General features: G+C 35.9%; 1 protein-coding gene across 3 annotated transcripts in view; it reads right to left on the bottom strand.

Moving 5' to 3' along the window:
• The window catches only part of HELZ (helicase with zinc finger), a 154,873-nt gene that overhangs the window by 98,387 nt on the left and 42,130 nt on the right, over positions 1-14,356 (bottom strand). For all 3 annotated transcript variants that reach the window (XM_082678006.1, XM_082678007.1, XM_082678008.1), the window contains exons 8-13: positions 13,187-13,238; positions 11,716-11,791; positions 9,450-9,648; positions 8,875-8,982; positions 7,535-7,832; positions 327-594 (exon numbers count right to left, since the gene is read on the bottom strand). In XM_082678006.1, coding sequence (XP_082534132.1) covers positions 327-594; positions 7,535-7,832; positions 8,875-8,982; positions 9,450-9,648; positions 11,716-11,791; positions 13,187-13,238 — 1,001 coding nt within the window. The remainder of the gene's footprint in view (positions 1-326; positions 595-7,534; positions 7,833-8,874; positions 8,983-9,449; positions 9,649-11,715; positions 11,792-13,186; positions 13,239-14,356) is intronic.

Here is a 14,356-nt window from a genome sequence, read left to right as displayed (position 1 = left end):
CTCCTTCAGTTTTTGAACATTTATTCGACAAATAATCATTGAGTGTTTGCCCTCCCACTGACAGAGACCTCCTGAAGAGCAGGGACCATGCGTTTATACTCCCAGCACGCGGCAGCAAGGCACTGTACACTAGGGATGCCAAGGTGAGCACAGCTCTTCCCTTAAGCTCATATACCAATCCTGGATAACAGCTACTGAATAACAACCGTTTCACCACCTGGCTGCGCTTAGGCACCCCTCCGTATTTTAAACATGAAAAATACTATCCAAAGGGGAGATTTTAAAAAAGAAAGAAAGAAAAGAAAAGTGTTTCTAAAGTAACTTACTTGCTGACTTCCTTATACTGGGCTATCTCCTCAATATAAAGGAGGTCATGCAACCGTGACTGATAGTTGGTCTTGGTCAATGATTTGTCTAAAACGGACTGGGTAAATAGCTGGTCAGCAGAGAGAGGAATTTGGTATCTGATAAGAAGGCTCTTCTCCAAATCAGTAGTTTCATTAGGTTCAAAATCTATAATAGTCTTAGAAGAAGAATCCCAACGCTTAGCCGTGGTTACTAGCTGCTGTTTTGCATGCATCAGGTACTCAAGATCTAAATGGAAACAAAAAACACATTTATAAAGGAACACAACATTAAAATTCTCAAATAATACACTGTGCATTTTGGTAAGAAAATTTTGTATGCTAAAGTTCTTAAAAATGAAACAATATAAAACCCCAGTTGACAGAGTGTTTTCCCCATGTGAGAAATATGTTTTTGTCTAGGTTAACAAAATAACATAAATAAGAATTCATGTAAAAAATATTTTTTTGTACCTCAGGCTAGGACATACCAGAAATAGTTATTAACATTTAAAAAATATAGATTAACATTTAGAACTTAATCCTTTAGTCAAGAGAAATCTGATCTGCAGGAAGAAAGTATGGTAAATTTCTCATAAGACAAAATCTCATCAGGTGATAATCACTTTTCTCTTCCTACTAGAGAAACAAAAACCTTTTGTGTTTTTTTTCCCACATTAAATTCCACATTAAAAGTGATAAAATGTACTATTCAAATGCCATTTCAGAAAAATCCAGTTTAGCCTCAGTTAAATTGCATGGTAAGTAGAGCACAATGTCAAAATGAACGACTGATCAAGTTTTCACAGCTCTGGAAAAAAAATGCAGCAGAATACCAGCACCGGGTGAAATACATCGTAACATAAATCCTGAGCATTGGGTAGCCTCACTCTATCCACGGTGCATTTTAGTTTTCTATTGGGTGGAACACACATACACCTATAAATATGAAAATTGACCAAAAGCGGAAAAAAAATTTGCTTAACTAACTCATTAGGCCAAGATCCAGTTTTAATATAACCTAATTGGAAAGATGGTTTTTACAACTCAAGTTAAAATTTTAGGAAGAAATAATAAAAAGTTTAAACAGAGATCAGTCTCCAAAGCGCAAAGGCAAGTTATCCTGTGCTATCTTTGAAATGAGAGCAGATTGTATAATTGTCTTGTCTTGCTTAGTGACAGATTTTGCTATATTTAAATGTTATATATAAACTATAAACATATAAGTATAGTCATCCACCAAGAGAAATTTCTCAATATTAGAAAATAGTTTATCCTAGTATCATAATAAAGATCAAAATGTACAAGTCCTAATTTCTAATCTTTGTTCCTTGAAAAGGCATTTTTACATGCCAGTTTTATTATTCATCAAATGGCAATATAAACACAACTATAACCATCAATATATAAAGATGGTCTTCTTGTTAAAATTTTGCATTTTTAAAATCCTCTGGATGAGATAATGATGGTCTGTTTTTGCAACAGCCTCACGAGAAGTTTCATAAACTAACCACATTTTGTTCCTAAATCACTCTAAAATTGGGCCCTTCCTATCCTTTCATTAGATCATAGCTATAAAAAATATTTAAATTATACAAACGCCAACATTCCTAAAACAGATTATACCATCACTAAAGATCAGATACTATTAACAAAATAGCAAGGATGTACATAATTTTCTTCCCTTAATTCAAAAGTCAAAAGGAGAAACACTAATGGTACAGAAACCAAATAACCAGCTCTTCAAAAAAAAAAACACTAAACTCTGTGCAGTATTGAAGAATTTAGTTAATAGGTAATAAAAGGATGTCTATTCTTTGGGCATAGGGAAATTATATTTCATAATTTTATTTTAAATAAGAAACTGATTCAGACTATACCTACATCAATATTATATTCACATTCTTTAAAAAGTCACTAGCTATTCCTAACTGCCATTTAAGTAACTGGGATAATAACAAACTTAAAATGGTACAGCTTTCCTTTAAAAAAGCTTTTTGTATCACCTATTTAATATACAAAGCAAATTTTGCAGAAAATCATTCTGCTCTGGGCTAAAAGTATTCAGGCTTTTTGGGAAAAGTGGCATGAGAAATAGTATTTGTTTTTCTCATTTTACCTATTTACTACCATGATTCCCACCCTGATTTTATGAAGTTCTTAAAATGAATGTCTTCAGCTGGTAGCACAACAATTTCAAAACAATTCCGAAACAATGTTAAATTTTATTCCATCTTTTTAATAACTATAAATACAATATAGGAGAGGGGAGAGCTAGGGGAGCAGGGAGAAGAATCTTGGGAAAATCCATGTGTGCCGGCATCAAAAAGTCTACAAACCACTGACCTTGGCCATTAACTCAGGTGTCCGAGATGGACTGGGGCCAGTGACTACTGAGGGTTTCTTCTGCAAAAACCACTTCTCTTTCCCTGCTCATGTTCAACTTGAGACTAACTTCTGCCTCCAATCCTCTCAGTTGTAAAAAGCTTCTTATTAAACCTGTTTAATTACCCACCTACTTACAGTGCTTAAAGGTCATTAGGTCTTAAGAGCTCCTCTTTAAACAAAGGAGGAAGCTGGGGCTCCCCCAGGGGGACACTGGACACCCTAGTCCTGGGGCTCATCTCGCCCCCCATGCAGCACATGCACCAGCTAACATGCAACCCAGATGTGAACACTGCTCAGGGCAGCCTGAGCCAGTCCATCCATGGTAAGAAAGCACTCTTCCTCAGTCTAAACTAGGCTAAAATTAAAAAAAAAAAAAACATTCTGGAAAGATGAAAAGTGAACAGGTTAGAATCAATATGCATAAAATCACTTAGGGCGAGTTTAACACTGACTTATTAACCAATTCCTGTAATAATAAACCTGAAACGCTGACAAATTAGAAACCTACGGAATGTGTTACCCTGAGATTTGACAGGCAGAAGCTACACATGTATTTTAAGAGAAATTCATAAGAAAAAGTTAAAGATAATTAGAACGTACCTGATAATTAGAACATAATTTCCTGAAGATAACGTAGGGAAGAACTGTTACTATCAAAAATAGAATCCAAGGTTGGAATAACTAGTCTGACACAAGATTCGCTTCCCAACTTCCCTCACCCTTCTGATTACTGTGAATAGCAACTGCTCTCGTTTCAGCCACATAGTTACTATTCTAATAAAGCATCCAAAGGGTTGGTTTGTTTTATCTTGAAGTATGTAGTACAGCAGACTTGAAAATTATCCTTAACAAACCCTAGACCGTGGATAAGAAGTTAGGAGAAAAACATGCAGTGTCCTACATACCCAGCACAAAGGCTGACACACAAGAAGCATGCAGTAAATGCATTTCAAATGTGGGATTTATTAAAAACAGGTATATTTATCTAGGACTTAAAGAGAATGAGACGAAATGGTTCCTAATTCCAAAATTGGATACAACACTCTTCCTTAGGAAACATTTTGGTCTGTGGCTTCACAAATCTTGACAGCCCAAATCAACAATAAAACAAAATCCCAAAGGAAACCCGAACTACGACTTCAGCTATCCATTTCAACACTGTTCCTTTCACTGAAAGAGCTACTCAGACGTAAGATGAACATCTCTTAGCTTATCCATGTTGTCTGTTCTCTTAATGAGGCTAATAAAAAGTTAAAACAGCGGAGTAACAACACAGGAGGACCTCACACTTTTTACATGCTTCTACTCATTTACATTTATCTTTTATTGACAAATCTACTATTTTTTGTTTGTTCTGTTTTTTTCTTTTTGGCCACGCCATGCAGCATATGGGATCTTAGTTCCCCCGACAAGGGATTGAACCCGTGCCCCCTGCATTGGAAGCGTGGAGTCTTAACCACTGGACTGCCAGGGAAGCCCCTATTTTTTAAATCAATTTTTCTATTAATTTTCTGACCCCGTAATAGTAAACATTATATATTTATACATATAAACATGTCCTTAATTTACCAACAACTTTGACAGCCAGAGATAATTTTTAAGACGTACTTTTAATGTTAATTTTAACATACATTGCTAGACTAAAAGTAATGTGTAATAAATACCATTTTCAAATTTAAATATAAGAACTAATTTCCAACATGTAGTTTCCAGATATTCAAAGCAGAATTCCAGATCAGTTTTGTCAAGCAAAAATCTTCTATGACTCAAATTGAGGTATAAAGTGTATAATGCAGTTTGTGTTCTAAGCAAGGGGGAAACTCACTAACTTCCTTCTTTTGTAAATGTCCTTTGCCACAAATTTGTGAGAAGCACATCTTTAATCCAAAAAAAATTTTTTTAGTTCATATAATGCCTTTTTCTGTACCTGAACCTCACCAACAAGGAAAAAACAATGAAAAAAACTACATCAATTGTAAGAGTAGTAAAAATATCAAAGACAGAACTAAAAATGAGCACAACAGGTCAGCTAAATTAATGACAAAAAAAGCCAATCAAATGTCATCTAGCTTGCCTAAACCTAGATTTAAGTTTTTCTCTTTATAATGTTCAAAATATCTTATCAGAAAATACATTTTGTAGATTTTATATTGTTCTCTTGTAATATTTGTTTTTCCTATGTCCTTGAAAAACAAATTTCACTATGTGAAATTGTTTTAATGTTTCCAAATTAGTTCAAGAAAATGCTTGATTTTATTCAATTATTTTCCATAACATAATTAGAAGTAAGACCTTGTTTAAAGGAAAATAGGCAAAGATATCAAACTGCAAAAAGGTCACTAAGAAAAAGGATATAGTAGTATAGAAAGGGGGGAGGGTATATAGTATTGGTCCCAAATGGGAGAACATCCCTGTCTGTATTAATTCCCGCTACCATATCTGAATCAAATATAAATTTTACTATATTTTCAAACTGATATATCAGAAACATCAGAAATGAGACTCTTTATTTCTTTCAGTTACCAGTCTCAAAACATCATTCATCTTGGGACAACTTCTCTTGCCAAGATCTCTAAGTGCTGCTGCCTCAGTAACTTGGGTCTTCATCTCTGCTCTTCAGTCCCCTGGCTGCACCCTAGTCTGGGTCCTCACTAGAAGAACAAAAACACAAAAACAAAACCAAACAAAAAACCCTTCTCTCTTCCTTTTTTCTTTCTGTTTGCAAACCGGAAATTATCCTAATGATGGCTAATGATAACATCAGCAGCTACTATCTACTGAATGCCTGCTATGTGCCAGATGCTGTGCAAGGTTTAGTTCCAGTTCTCACGATAATCCTCTATGACAGATACTACTAGCCCCATTTACCAGAAGTTTCCACACGAAGCTCAGAGATGTTAAGTTCTCTGCCCAGGGTCATACAGGAATTAAGTAGAAAATCAGGATTTGAATCCAGTTCTATTTAACTCTGAAGTCTGTCCACTGCTCTGTTTCTCCAACTAGAAAAGTAGCACATAGCTGGGGCAAAAGCCGCCAAAGCACCCTCAATCTCTCAAGCCCATGAGGGTGCCCTGAAATCCTCCTCATTTCCTCTTTTTATTGCAGATATTTAATATTTTATATTATTAATTAAATAGGCTTTTATTAACTAGTACAGATTTTTGACAACACTTACAAACTTATTTTTATGGGAAATGAGTCATGAGTTAAAAGCCACAATCTAAAAGCAAACTTTTAAAGTACAACCCACATGTAAGCCAAGAACATCCTTTTAGAATTATATTTGAGAGTAGGAGATGCATGTCAGTATCTGTATGATTTTAAATCTCCTTATGATTTAAGAAAGGTGCAATCCAGTAGTCCTCAAGTTCTAGTCTCTAAAAGCAACGTAATGGCGTAAGAGTAAACAAACCACTGCATTCAAGAGAAATCCAGCCTGCGTTGTTTTTGAAAATAAAAGTTTTACTGGAACACAGTCACACCCATCCATTTACATATTGTCTATGGCAGCTTTCTCACTATAATGCAGAGCTGAGTAATTGGAATAGAGATCATCTGCCCTGTAACACCTAAAATATTTACTATCTGGCCCTTTACAGAAAAAAATCTGCCAACTAACTGCTCTATTAGTAAATATAAATCAAGTATTTTTATTTCATCAACTACTGTATCTGTTTGGCTATGGGAATTAACGTATTTTTATTCCAAAGAGTAGTAGAAAGATGACAAAAGCAGAACACAACAGAATAAAAACAGGTAAAAGGGATCAAAGTAAATGAGAAATATGGGTAGAATGAAGTCTGGGTAATAATATGAGCACATATACGAGAAGGTAACACCTACTTGTTCGATTTTGGCACAAATGTTGCTTCAACCCTACTCACAGCTAAAGGTAAGGGGACAGAACCAGTTCCACCTGTTCGTTATGTCCAAAAAAATAAAGTCCTAGCATTTACTCATGAAAAAAACTTCTAGGTTCTCATAAATGGGACACTGTGGACAGAATGAAAAACATCCTCCACAATATGCTTAGTTATAGCCAATATAACAGCAAGTTTCAGACAGCTCTGCTATACGAAGTGCTTGTTAAATAAATATTTAGTGCTCAGGAAATAAAGCACCTATAAATCCAACCAAGAGCCAAGGAAATGGAGGCTAGCATGCCCTTCCCTTATCCAGCTGGATCTTGGCGTAAAATTGAGGTTTAGGCAGTAACATGACAATTCACAAAGTAATTCACCATCTTCTGCAGGTGCCTGCATGTTAAAACCAGGGACCTCTTCCCAAGAACATGAAAGCAGATCCTATTAAAGGCACTGTGGTCTCCTTTATACTAGTAAAATCAAGTTATGAAAGCTTATTTTTAGGACTTTCCATTCAGAGATAACATACTAATATCAGCAAAGTTAATTGGACCATCAGTTGAACATGGAAATAGACACTGTAGGTGTATTCACAATTACCATTGAAATTACATTCTACCCAAACTAATACTGAAAGGTTTTAACTGTGCTAAAATCATCAAATGAAGTTGGTAGACCAAAGGAGACCTGACCATCTACTTATACAAGTCTGGGGAACCTCAAAGCAAGCTTTGCCTGATGACTGTATGAAGTGACCAGGGCATAATGCAAACCATTCTAATCCCATTACACAGTAAATGAGTCAATAAACTTGGGATCTTTTTCTTACTATTCCCTCCCTGTCCATGGTATATTTAGGGGCCAGTACCTATCTTTTAATGATGCTGTTACAGTGCCTTTTAATACATCGTTATCAGGGGAAAAAAGTCTAAATTTTACCTTCTGTAGAAGCTGCATCAATCATTACTCTCTGCATGAGTACTGGTTCCAATCCAAAGTCGAAAACTATGGTTTGGCGAAAAGTTCCAAATATTTCTGTGTTAAATGCTATCCCGACTTTATACACGTAATGATCTAATCCATTTTGGGCCATCTTTCCTCCTATCCATTCTTGACAGTTTTCTGGGACTTCTTGTGACACCTGGGTAGCACTATCTCCGGCAGATATTGCAACGATACTAAAATGAGGGCGATGAGCATCGTAAAGCAATGCTACACGGTACAGCATTCTTGCAGGCTACAAGGAAGTTAGAATAATTTGTTGAGTACAAGGGGGTGAAAAATCCAGTTGTAATTGGGCTCTTCAATGAAAATATTGCCATAAGGGACTTTTACTTTCCCATGCTTCTAAGATACTATGTTAAAAATACAAGTTGTACTCATAAGCCATTTAAGAAAAAAAAATCAGTTGTTAAAATGATATATTTATGATGTCAGTTATACCTCAATAAGGCTGACAGTTTCAAAAACGATATATTTACGCTACATTACTAGCCTCCCTGCTCTTTCTGTGATACATTCATCTTTCACTGTGGCAAAAGCTTTCACCCTGTATCACCATCACCTCCAACTTTCCATACCCTTGGCCTAAAAAAGTTTCATCTAGCCTCAAGGAGGAAGTCTTCATAGGAGAGCAGTGACCTCTGAAGACACTGAATTGGGTTCAAGGCCAAAGCTAAACGTTCCCAGATTTTTCATCCCAAGATGCAGATGGTACAGTGGAAGAAACATCACAAAAAAGTACACAAAACTTTTCCACTGCATATATTCACAGAAATATTTTACTTTGCTTCATTCTTAAACTTTGAATATTATAATTCAGGATGGGAAGCACTGCAGAAAAATGTCTCATATTAAAAACCCGTTATTACAGAATTTGTGATTTCATTAAATCAAAATTAAAAACAAACTCATTGTTTGAATATCTTAGAACCACCAGATTAAACAATTCAATTTTTAAATAGTTAACTACAAGCCGTGAACCCCATCCTACGTTTTAAGTTTGGAAGACAACATGTCGAAGACCTCTTCTTCACCAAATAAATAAATAAGCAAGTATCTAAACATCTACAAAGCTTTTATCTCAAAATCTAAGAAAAATCTGTACCCTTCATGATCAAAATACAGAAATATGCTTTATCACAATATAGAACCTACATAAAAATGTACTTAGAATAAAACATTTTCAATGCTCTTTCAACACACAGATTTAAAGGTCCAAAAAGCTTTTATGAAAACTGAAAGACATTTATATTCTTTAACTATCACAAAATTCATACCTTACAAGTGAGAGCAAAGGTCCATGTCTGGTGAGATTTTTTCGTGTTGACAGTAACGGACAGATCAGGATTATGCTCTACCTTTACTCCTTCTATACATTCACTAAGCTGAAAACAGAGAGCAACTAATGTTACGTTTTATTCCTAAAAACACAAACAAACACTTTTGGCATGGTAAATAAATGTTAACGGTAAAGATGCTGATGGAACTGTTTACAAAGCAAGGTATTTTATACATTAATTTTCGGTTATTTTTATAAGCACAAAATATAATAAAGCTAAAATAAGAGACATAAGAAAACTAACAACAACAACAAAAAAAAATGGCAATAAAAACTCCCTGAATGAAGACAAATTAATATAATACCTGCAAGTCTCCAAACAAATGGTTTAGTTCTGCTCTTTATTTTAGCAAATGGGTCTACTTTTGCTACTAAAAACACTTTATCAAGAATCAAGTGTTTCATATAGAGGACAGGGAAATAAACCAAGACACAGCACGAAACAAAGTCAAGGCTCAAACAAGGGCACTGTTTAAAACAAACAAACAAAAAAATGCAGTTTATTTTCCTCACCACTTTCTCAGGAGATAACGAATTCATCCACTTTTCTATCAAGGTTTCCATGTAACTGCCTGAGAGCTGTTTATTCTCGTTCTGCTGTTTCAATCTTATCAACCGTGAAGCGTATCTTTTCTGCCATTCTGCCAGTTCTTCCTGGGAATGGGCTGAAGTACACTGGGCACCATACCTACAGATTCCTTGCTCTAAAAATCTAAGTGGAATAGGAAAGACTGTTTTATCATATACTTTGGTGGACCATTTGAAAGATAAACTTCCAGCGTTTGCCCTCCGACTCGCCAATAACAAAAACAAAACTTCATCTCCTGAAAGGCCATATTTATCACATGTCTTGCACCGAAGAGGAAGAAGACGTTTAGGAAACACTTGTAACAGTTAATCAAAACAGCAAACCCCCCATGTTCACTGACCTCTTTCTCTGGAATAAGGGGATGACAAAGCAGAACATATTCATAACCGCCCCCCACCCACAAAAACTGGCATTGCGAAGGTAGCTTCCTTCATGATGTAACAACTCTGTTAGACAATTCCTCTTAGAGCAGAATTTTTCTAAAGCAACACTGACATCAAGTGGATTAGTTCGTCAAGCACAGGTATGCCCTACTTCCCAAAATGATACGACCTAGAGAAAATTTTCCACATACTAGAAATTTTGTTCTGGAAAAAAAAAAAAAAAAGTAATATGTCACTGAATTAACATTTCAAGGCTTCTACTTTTCACCTTCAAATGTAATGCCTTCACTCTTCTCTACATTACTATTGCCTATATTTCATTGAAAATATTGGACTATATTAATTTGCTTGAAGTTTTAAATAAATAAAGAATAAAAGTTTTATGTAAGAATCACAATTAATTCCATAGTCAGATTAAATTCTTCAATGGGTAAATTCATAAACGTTCATTTTAGAGGCTATAGGGTTAATATTTCTCAATGCTTATGACTCAGAAAATTCAACTGATAATTCAATGGTCAAAACAGATAAAAATGCAAGACTTTGATCAGTAACTTTTTTAAGTTTTAAATACTCTATAAAATAATAGATCCAGCCAGTTTTTAAACATTCAAAAAATAATAAAAGATCTTCTGAGAGAAAAAATGAAAATCAAACTATAAATAGCAAATGGATAAAAGCGATGTTATGTTATAGATAATTTTTCAACTGGAAAAATATGAATAATAAGAAATACAAAATGAACCACAGCACAGTGTACATTATCAAGTGTTTCGCCCTATTTGAAAAGACGAGTGTATTTAAAGCTTTTCTTGATGATACATAAAGTACTTGAACTTAAATTATGCTATTTATTAAGTTCTCTTATGCTTAAGACACATTTAAAATCATGCATTTGTTTCTCTTCAGTATGTCGTAATAAGCCAAATATTTCTTTGTCTTTCTATTGCTTTGCTTTAAATTATTTCCCTAAAAATTGAAGGTTTGATAGTCTCATCTGGACTATGAATTTTCTCATACTTCCTTTGCATAGGATCACGTTCTACCTCTCCTACAACATTGATGCCACCAGGATTTTAAAAATTTACTACCTAGTTTCTTTATTTCTGCAATAAAATCAAACCTGACCTCTTGACTATTCAATCATCAAAGCTGCATATCAAACTTCCTTCATTATCAAAAGCAACCCAGAGTAATTAGAACTTATATCTAAAAAACCAATAGTTTCTAGTTCTTATAAAAAGAACCTTTCTTAATGTAACTTTAAAAATTCTTTCTACCTTAACATATAATTATTAAATTTTGAAAGGTTAGCCCTTCAAATATAAATTACTCATAAATTCTATATAAGATTACGTGATAATAGATTTTCTCTTTTTTAGAAAAGTTATTAAAATAATTTAAGATTTCTTTATCTATTTTATGCTCCATTTCAGTTTAAATAAGGTAACTTCAACTTCAATCACCATAATTTAGGTAAATTTCACATAAACGAGATCAGCAATTAAATTGAGTCATATTAATCCAACTGGTATTACAGAAGTCTTAACAATCTCCATTTAGATCACTGTTGTTTATAATTAAAAGAAGGATCATCAATATGGTTTTGATTTTTATTATTTAATGATAATGACCATTTTGGCTTCTGTTTCAAATTGAAAATAAACCATTCTACTCAATTGTTATGCTTCTTCCTTCACATATTATCTTCTTTAAATCGGAATTACTACTTTTCAAAAAGTGAAGGAAAATTAACTATCCTTTGAATAAAGACATGTCATTGGTTTAAAAAAAAAATTCACGTTACCTTTTACACAAAGTATATTCCTCGCTGCTTGTGATTCCCCTAGGTGGTGGGCGGAAATGCCAACCATTACAAGATCCTAGAGAGTAATCAGGATATATAGTCTTATCATTTGAGGCTTGCTGATAATTCTGATATTTTAATGTGTAAGAAATACTATAAACCCTCCATACACATCATCTCAGATGATGTAAAAAGAACATGACATGCTTGCCTCTACCAAAAGAGCCCTCTACCAATCAAATGAATTATAAATCACTTAGCATATGAAACTTAGAAACCACTGAAGAAGCAGTTACACAGCAGCTAAGACAAATCAATGGCCCTTACTCTACCCCAGCGACTGGCAGACATACTTCCAAGTGCAGTCTCCTGCCTGGCATCTAAAGGGGAGATGTGTTTGGCATGCTTGTCATTTCTTAAGTATGAGTCGCGTCTCTATTAGGAACTATTTCAGGAATGAGAAAATTATGGTATCCTGGAAGGAAATTTTGTAAAACAAATTCCAGTACTGCATATGGAGTGAGAAGAAGTTCCACATTACCATCCACGTTCCTTAGGGCTGTCTGACACATGGCACTGAATAAAGTAATCTTTTTTTAATAATTGAAATGAAGTTCAAAAAGGTGAATTCTGAGATAGGAGCTAAAAAATAACATTAGTTTCCTTCTGAATACAATGCGTTTTAATGCACGTGGATAAAAGGTCCCAAATAAGCCAGGAAAACAAAGCGTCAGAGAGAACGGCTGAGCTCTAGAGGCTGAGCGGGCAGCAGTAAGTGTCCCAGGACCTTGCAGCCATTTTCTACCCCCTCACAAGTCACTGTGCTCCCCCGCCCCCAAAACACACTCCGCCCGGCTGAGTTTAAAGCTGCGTTTCACCCCTTCCTATCTGCGTGACTGGGAGAATTACCGAACCTTAATGAACATCAGTTTTATCACCTATCAAAAAGATGAAGAAAGACTCTAAGAAGTCAGTACTCGTTTCTGTGAAAGCCACTACGTGGTAGACATCATTTAGCAAACGCTCAATGAATGCCAGTCTCTCTTCACCTTCCCCTGGCAGGAGAAGAGGAGAATCAGACTTTCATTGTGGCAGGAACAACTCAGCTTACAGGTCAGCACTTCCAAAAAGTAGTAACTGTACTAGCCTGTGATAGAGAGAAAGGAGAAAAGACCTCCCTCTACAGATTGCTAAGAGCAGGGTTCATTCAAGTTCAGAACTGCGCACATGGAGGAAAGAAGGTAAAATAGGTCACTTCTGGGGTTACCTCCCATCTCCGTACTCTATAACTCCATGACAGGGGCTAGTGAATGAACTGCTTCCATCCGCACTACTTCTTAAGTTATATCTTTATATTCTCTCCTGTACCTCCACTAACATGTAATCTAACTCAGAAATTTCCTCCCAATAATCAATAAAGAAGCAATGCTCAAAATCACAGCTACCAGAAGTTATGCAGTTTCGTACTTACCCTCTTCTAAGTCTTCCACGTGATATCCAGGGAGGACATTACCAGTTGCTGTCTGCAATTTTTCAAATGAAAGAAATTTTTATAATAAGAAATAACTAGTTGATGTTGAATTAAACTTGGAAATTTTAAATATTTTTTAAAAAGCTTTAGATTGAATATTTAGAAATTTTTAATAAACATTAATATGCAAACGGTGTTTTTTGCTCTTTGCTCTAGTTTCCATATGTAAGTATGGAAAAGAAGTACTTCTATGGTCCTCATTAAGGAAACTGATAGAGATTCCTTCCCTACATAAAAATTACCTGGGTGCAAGAGAAGTCTCAGTCCCCAGCCCTGAACCCCGTGGAGTAGCACCTTCCATCCGTGTATGTACTGCACTCTCCTCTGCTAACGCCTACAGTATGACCAGCCACTTCTCCTGCATCAAGTGCAGCACCACCACCACTTCAGGACCGGGGAGCATATCCTGGCCGAGTCCCCCTCGCTGCTCTAGGATGAGACCTTCTCCCACAGTGGAGCCCATGGCTGGGGACCCACTCACCCTGACTTCCTGGCTTTCTCGACCCCTCGAATGCAGGTAAGACCTCCATCTGCCCCTTTGGCTATAACTTTACTCTAAGCTCCACACCCCCAATTTCAACTGAGTGCCAGCTAGAGAATAGTTAAGTGCCGCTTAACTATCCTATAGCATTTTACATGCTGGGTCACTGTCAGCCATGCACAGACCCACTGTCAACAGCCTGCAACTGCCTTTCTGCATTCCTGCGCCTCAGAGGATCCGGCACGTAATGAATGCTCAGTAAATCTGGATGGATGGGGGGATGGGTAGATGGATGGATGACCGCCCATGCACTTCAAACACAGTATGTTTAAATAAAATTCATCAACTTTAACCCCAAAGCTCATCTTCCTTCAGTGCTGCTTATCTCAAGTGAATGGATTCATCTTCCCCCAAAAGAGCCGGGCTGAAACCCTGAAAGTCAGACTCTGTCCTGCTCCGAGTATTCTCCAAATCTTTGCCCAACCAGGTCTAGAATGCCTCTCATGTCTGTCTCATACTCAACGCCCCCTGCCACTATCCTAGGTAAGAGCATCATTACTACTTGTCTCATCTACCCCTGAACCAACTGACTGACAACTTATTGTACCAAGTCACTCCTGGGTCTTTAC

The sequence above is a fragment of the Grampus griseus genome (genome assembly GCF_964374135.1).
Source record: "Grampus griseus genome assembly, chromosome: 20".
In the NCBI taxonomy this organism is placed as follows: domain Eukaryota; kingdom Metazoa; phylum Chordata; class Mammalia; order Artiodactyla; family Delphinidae; genus Grampus; species Grampus griseus.
Note: the sequence above shows the minus strand (reverse complement) of the source record. Positions and strands in the feature narration are given on the sequence as shown.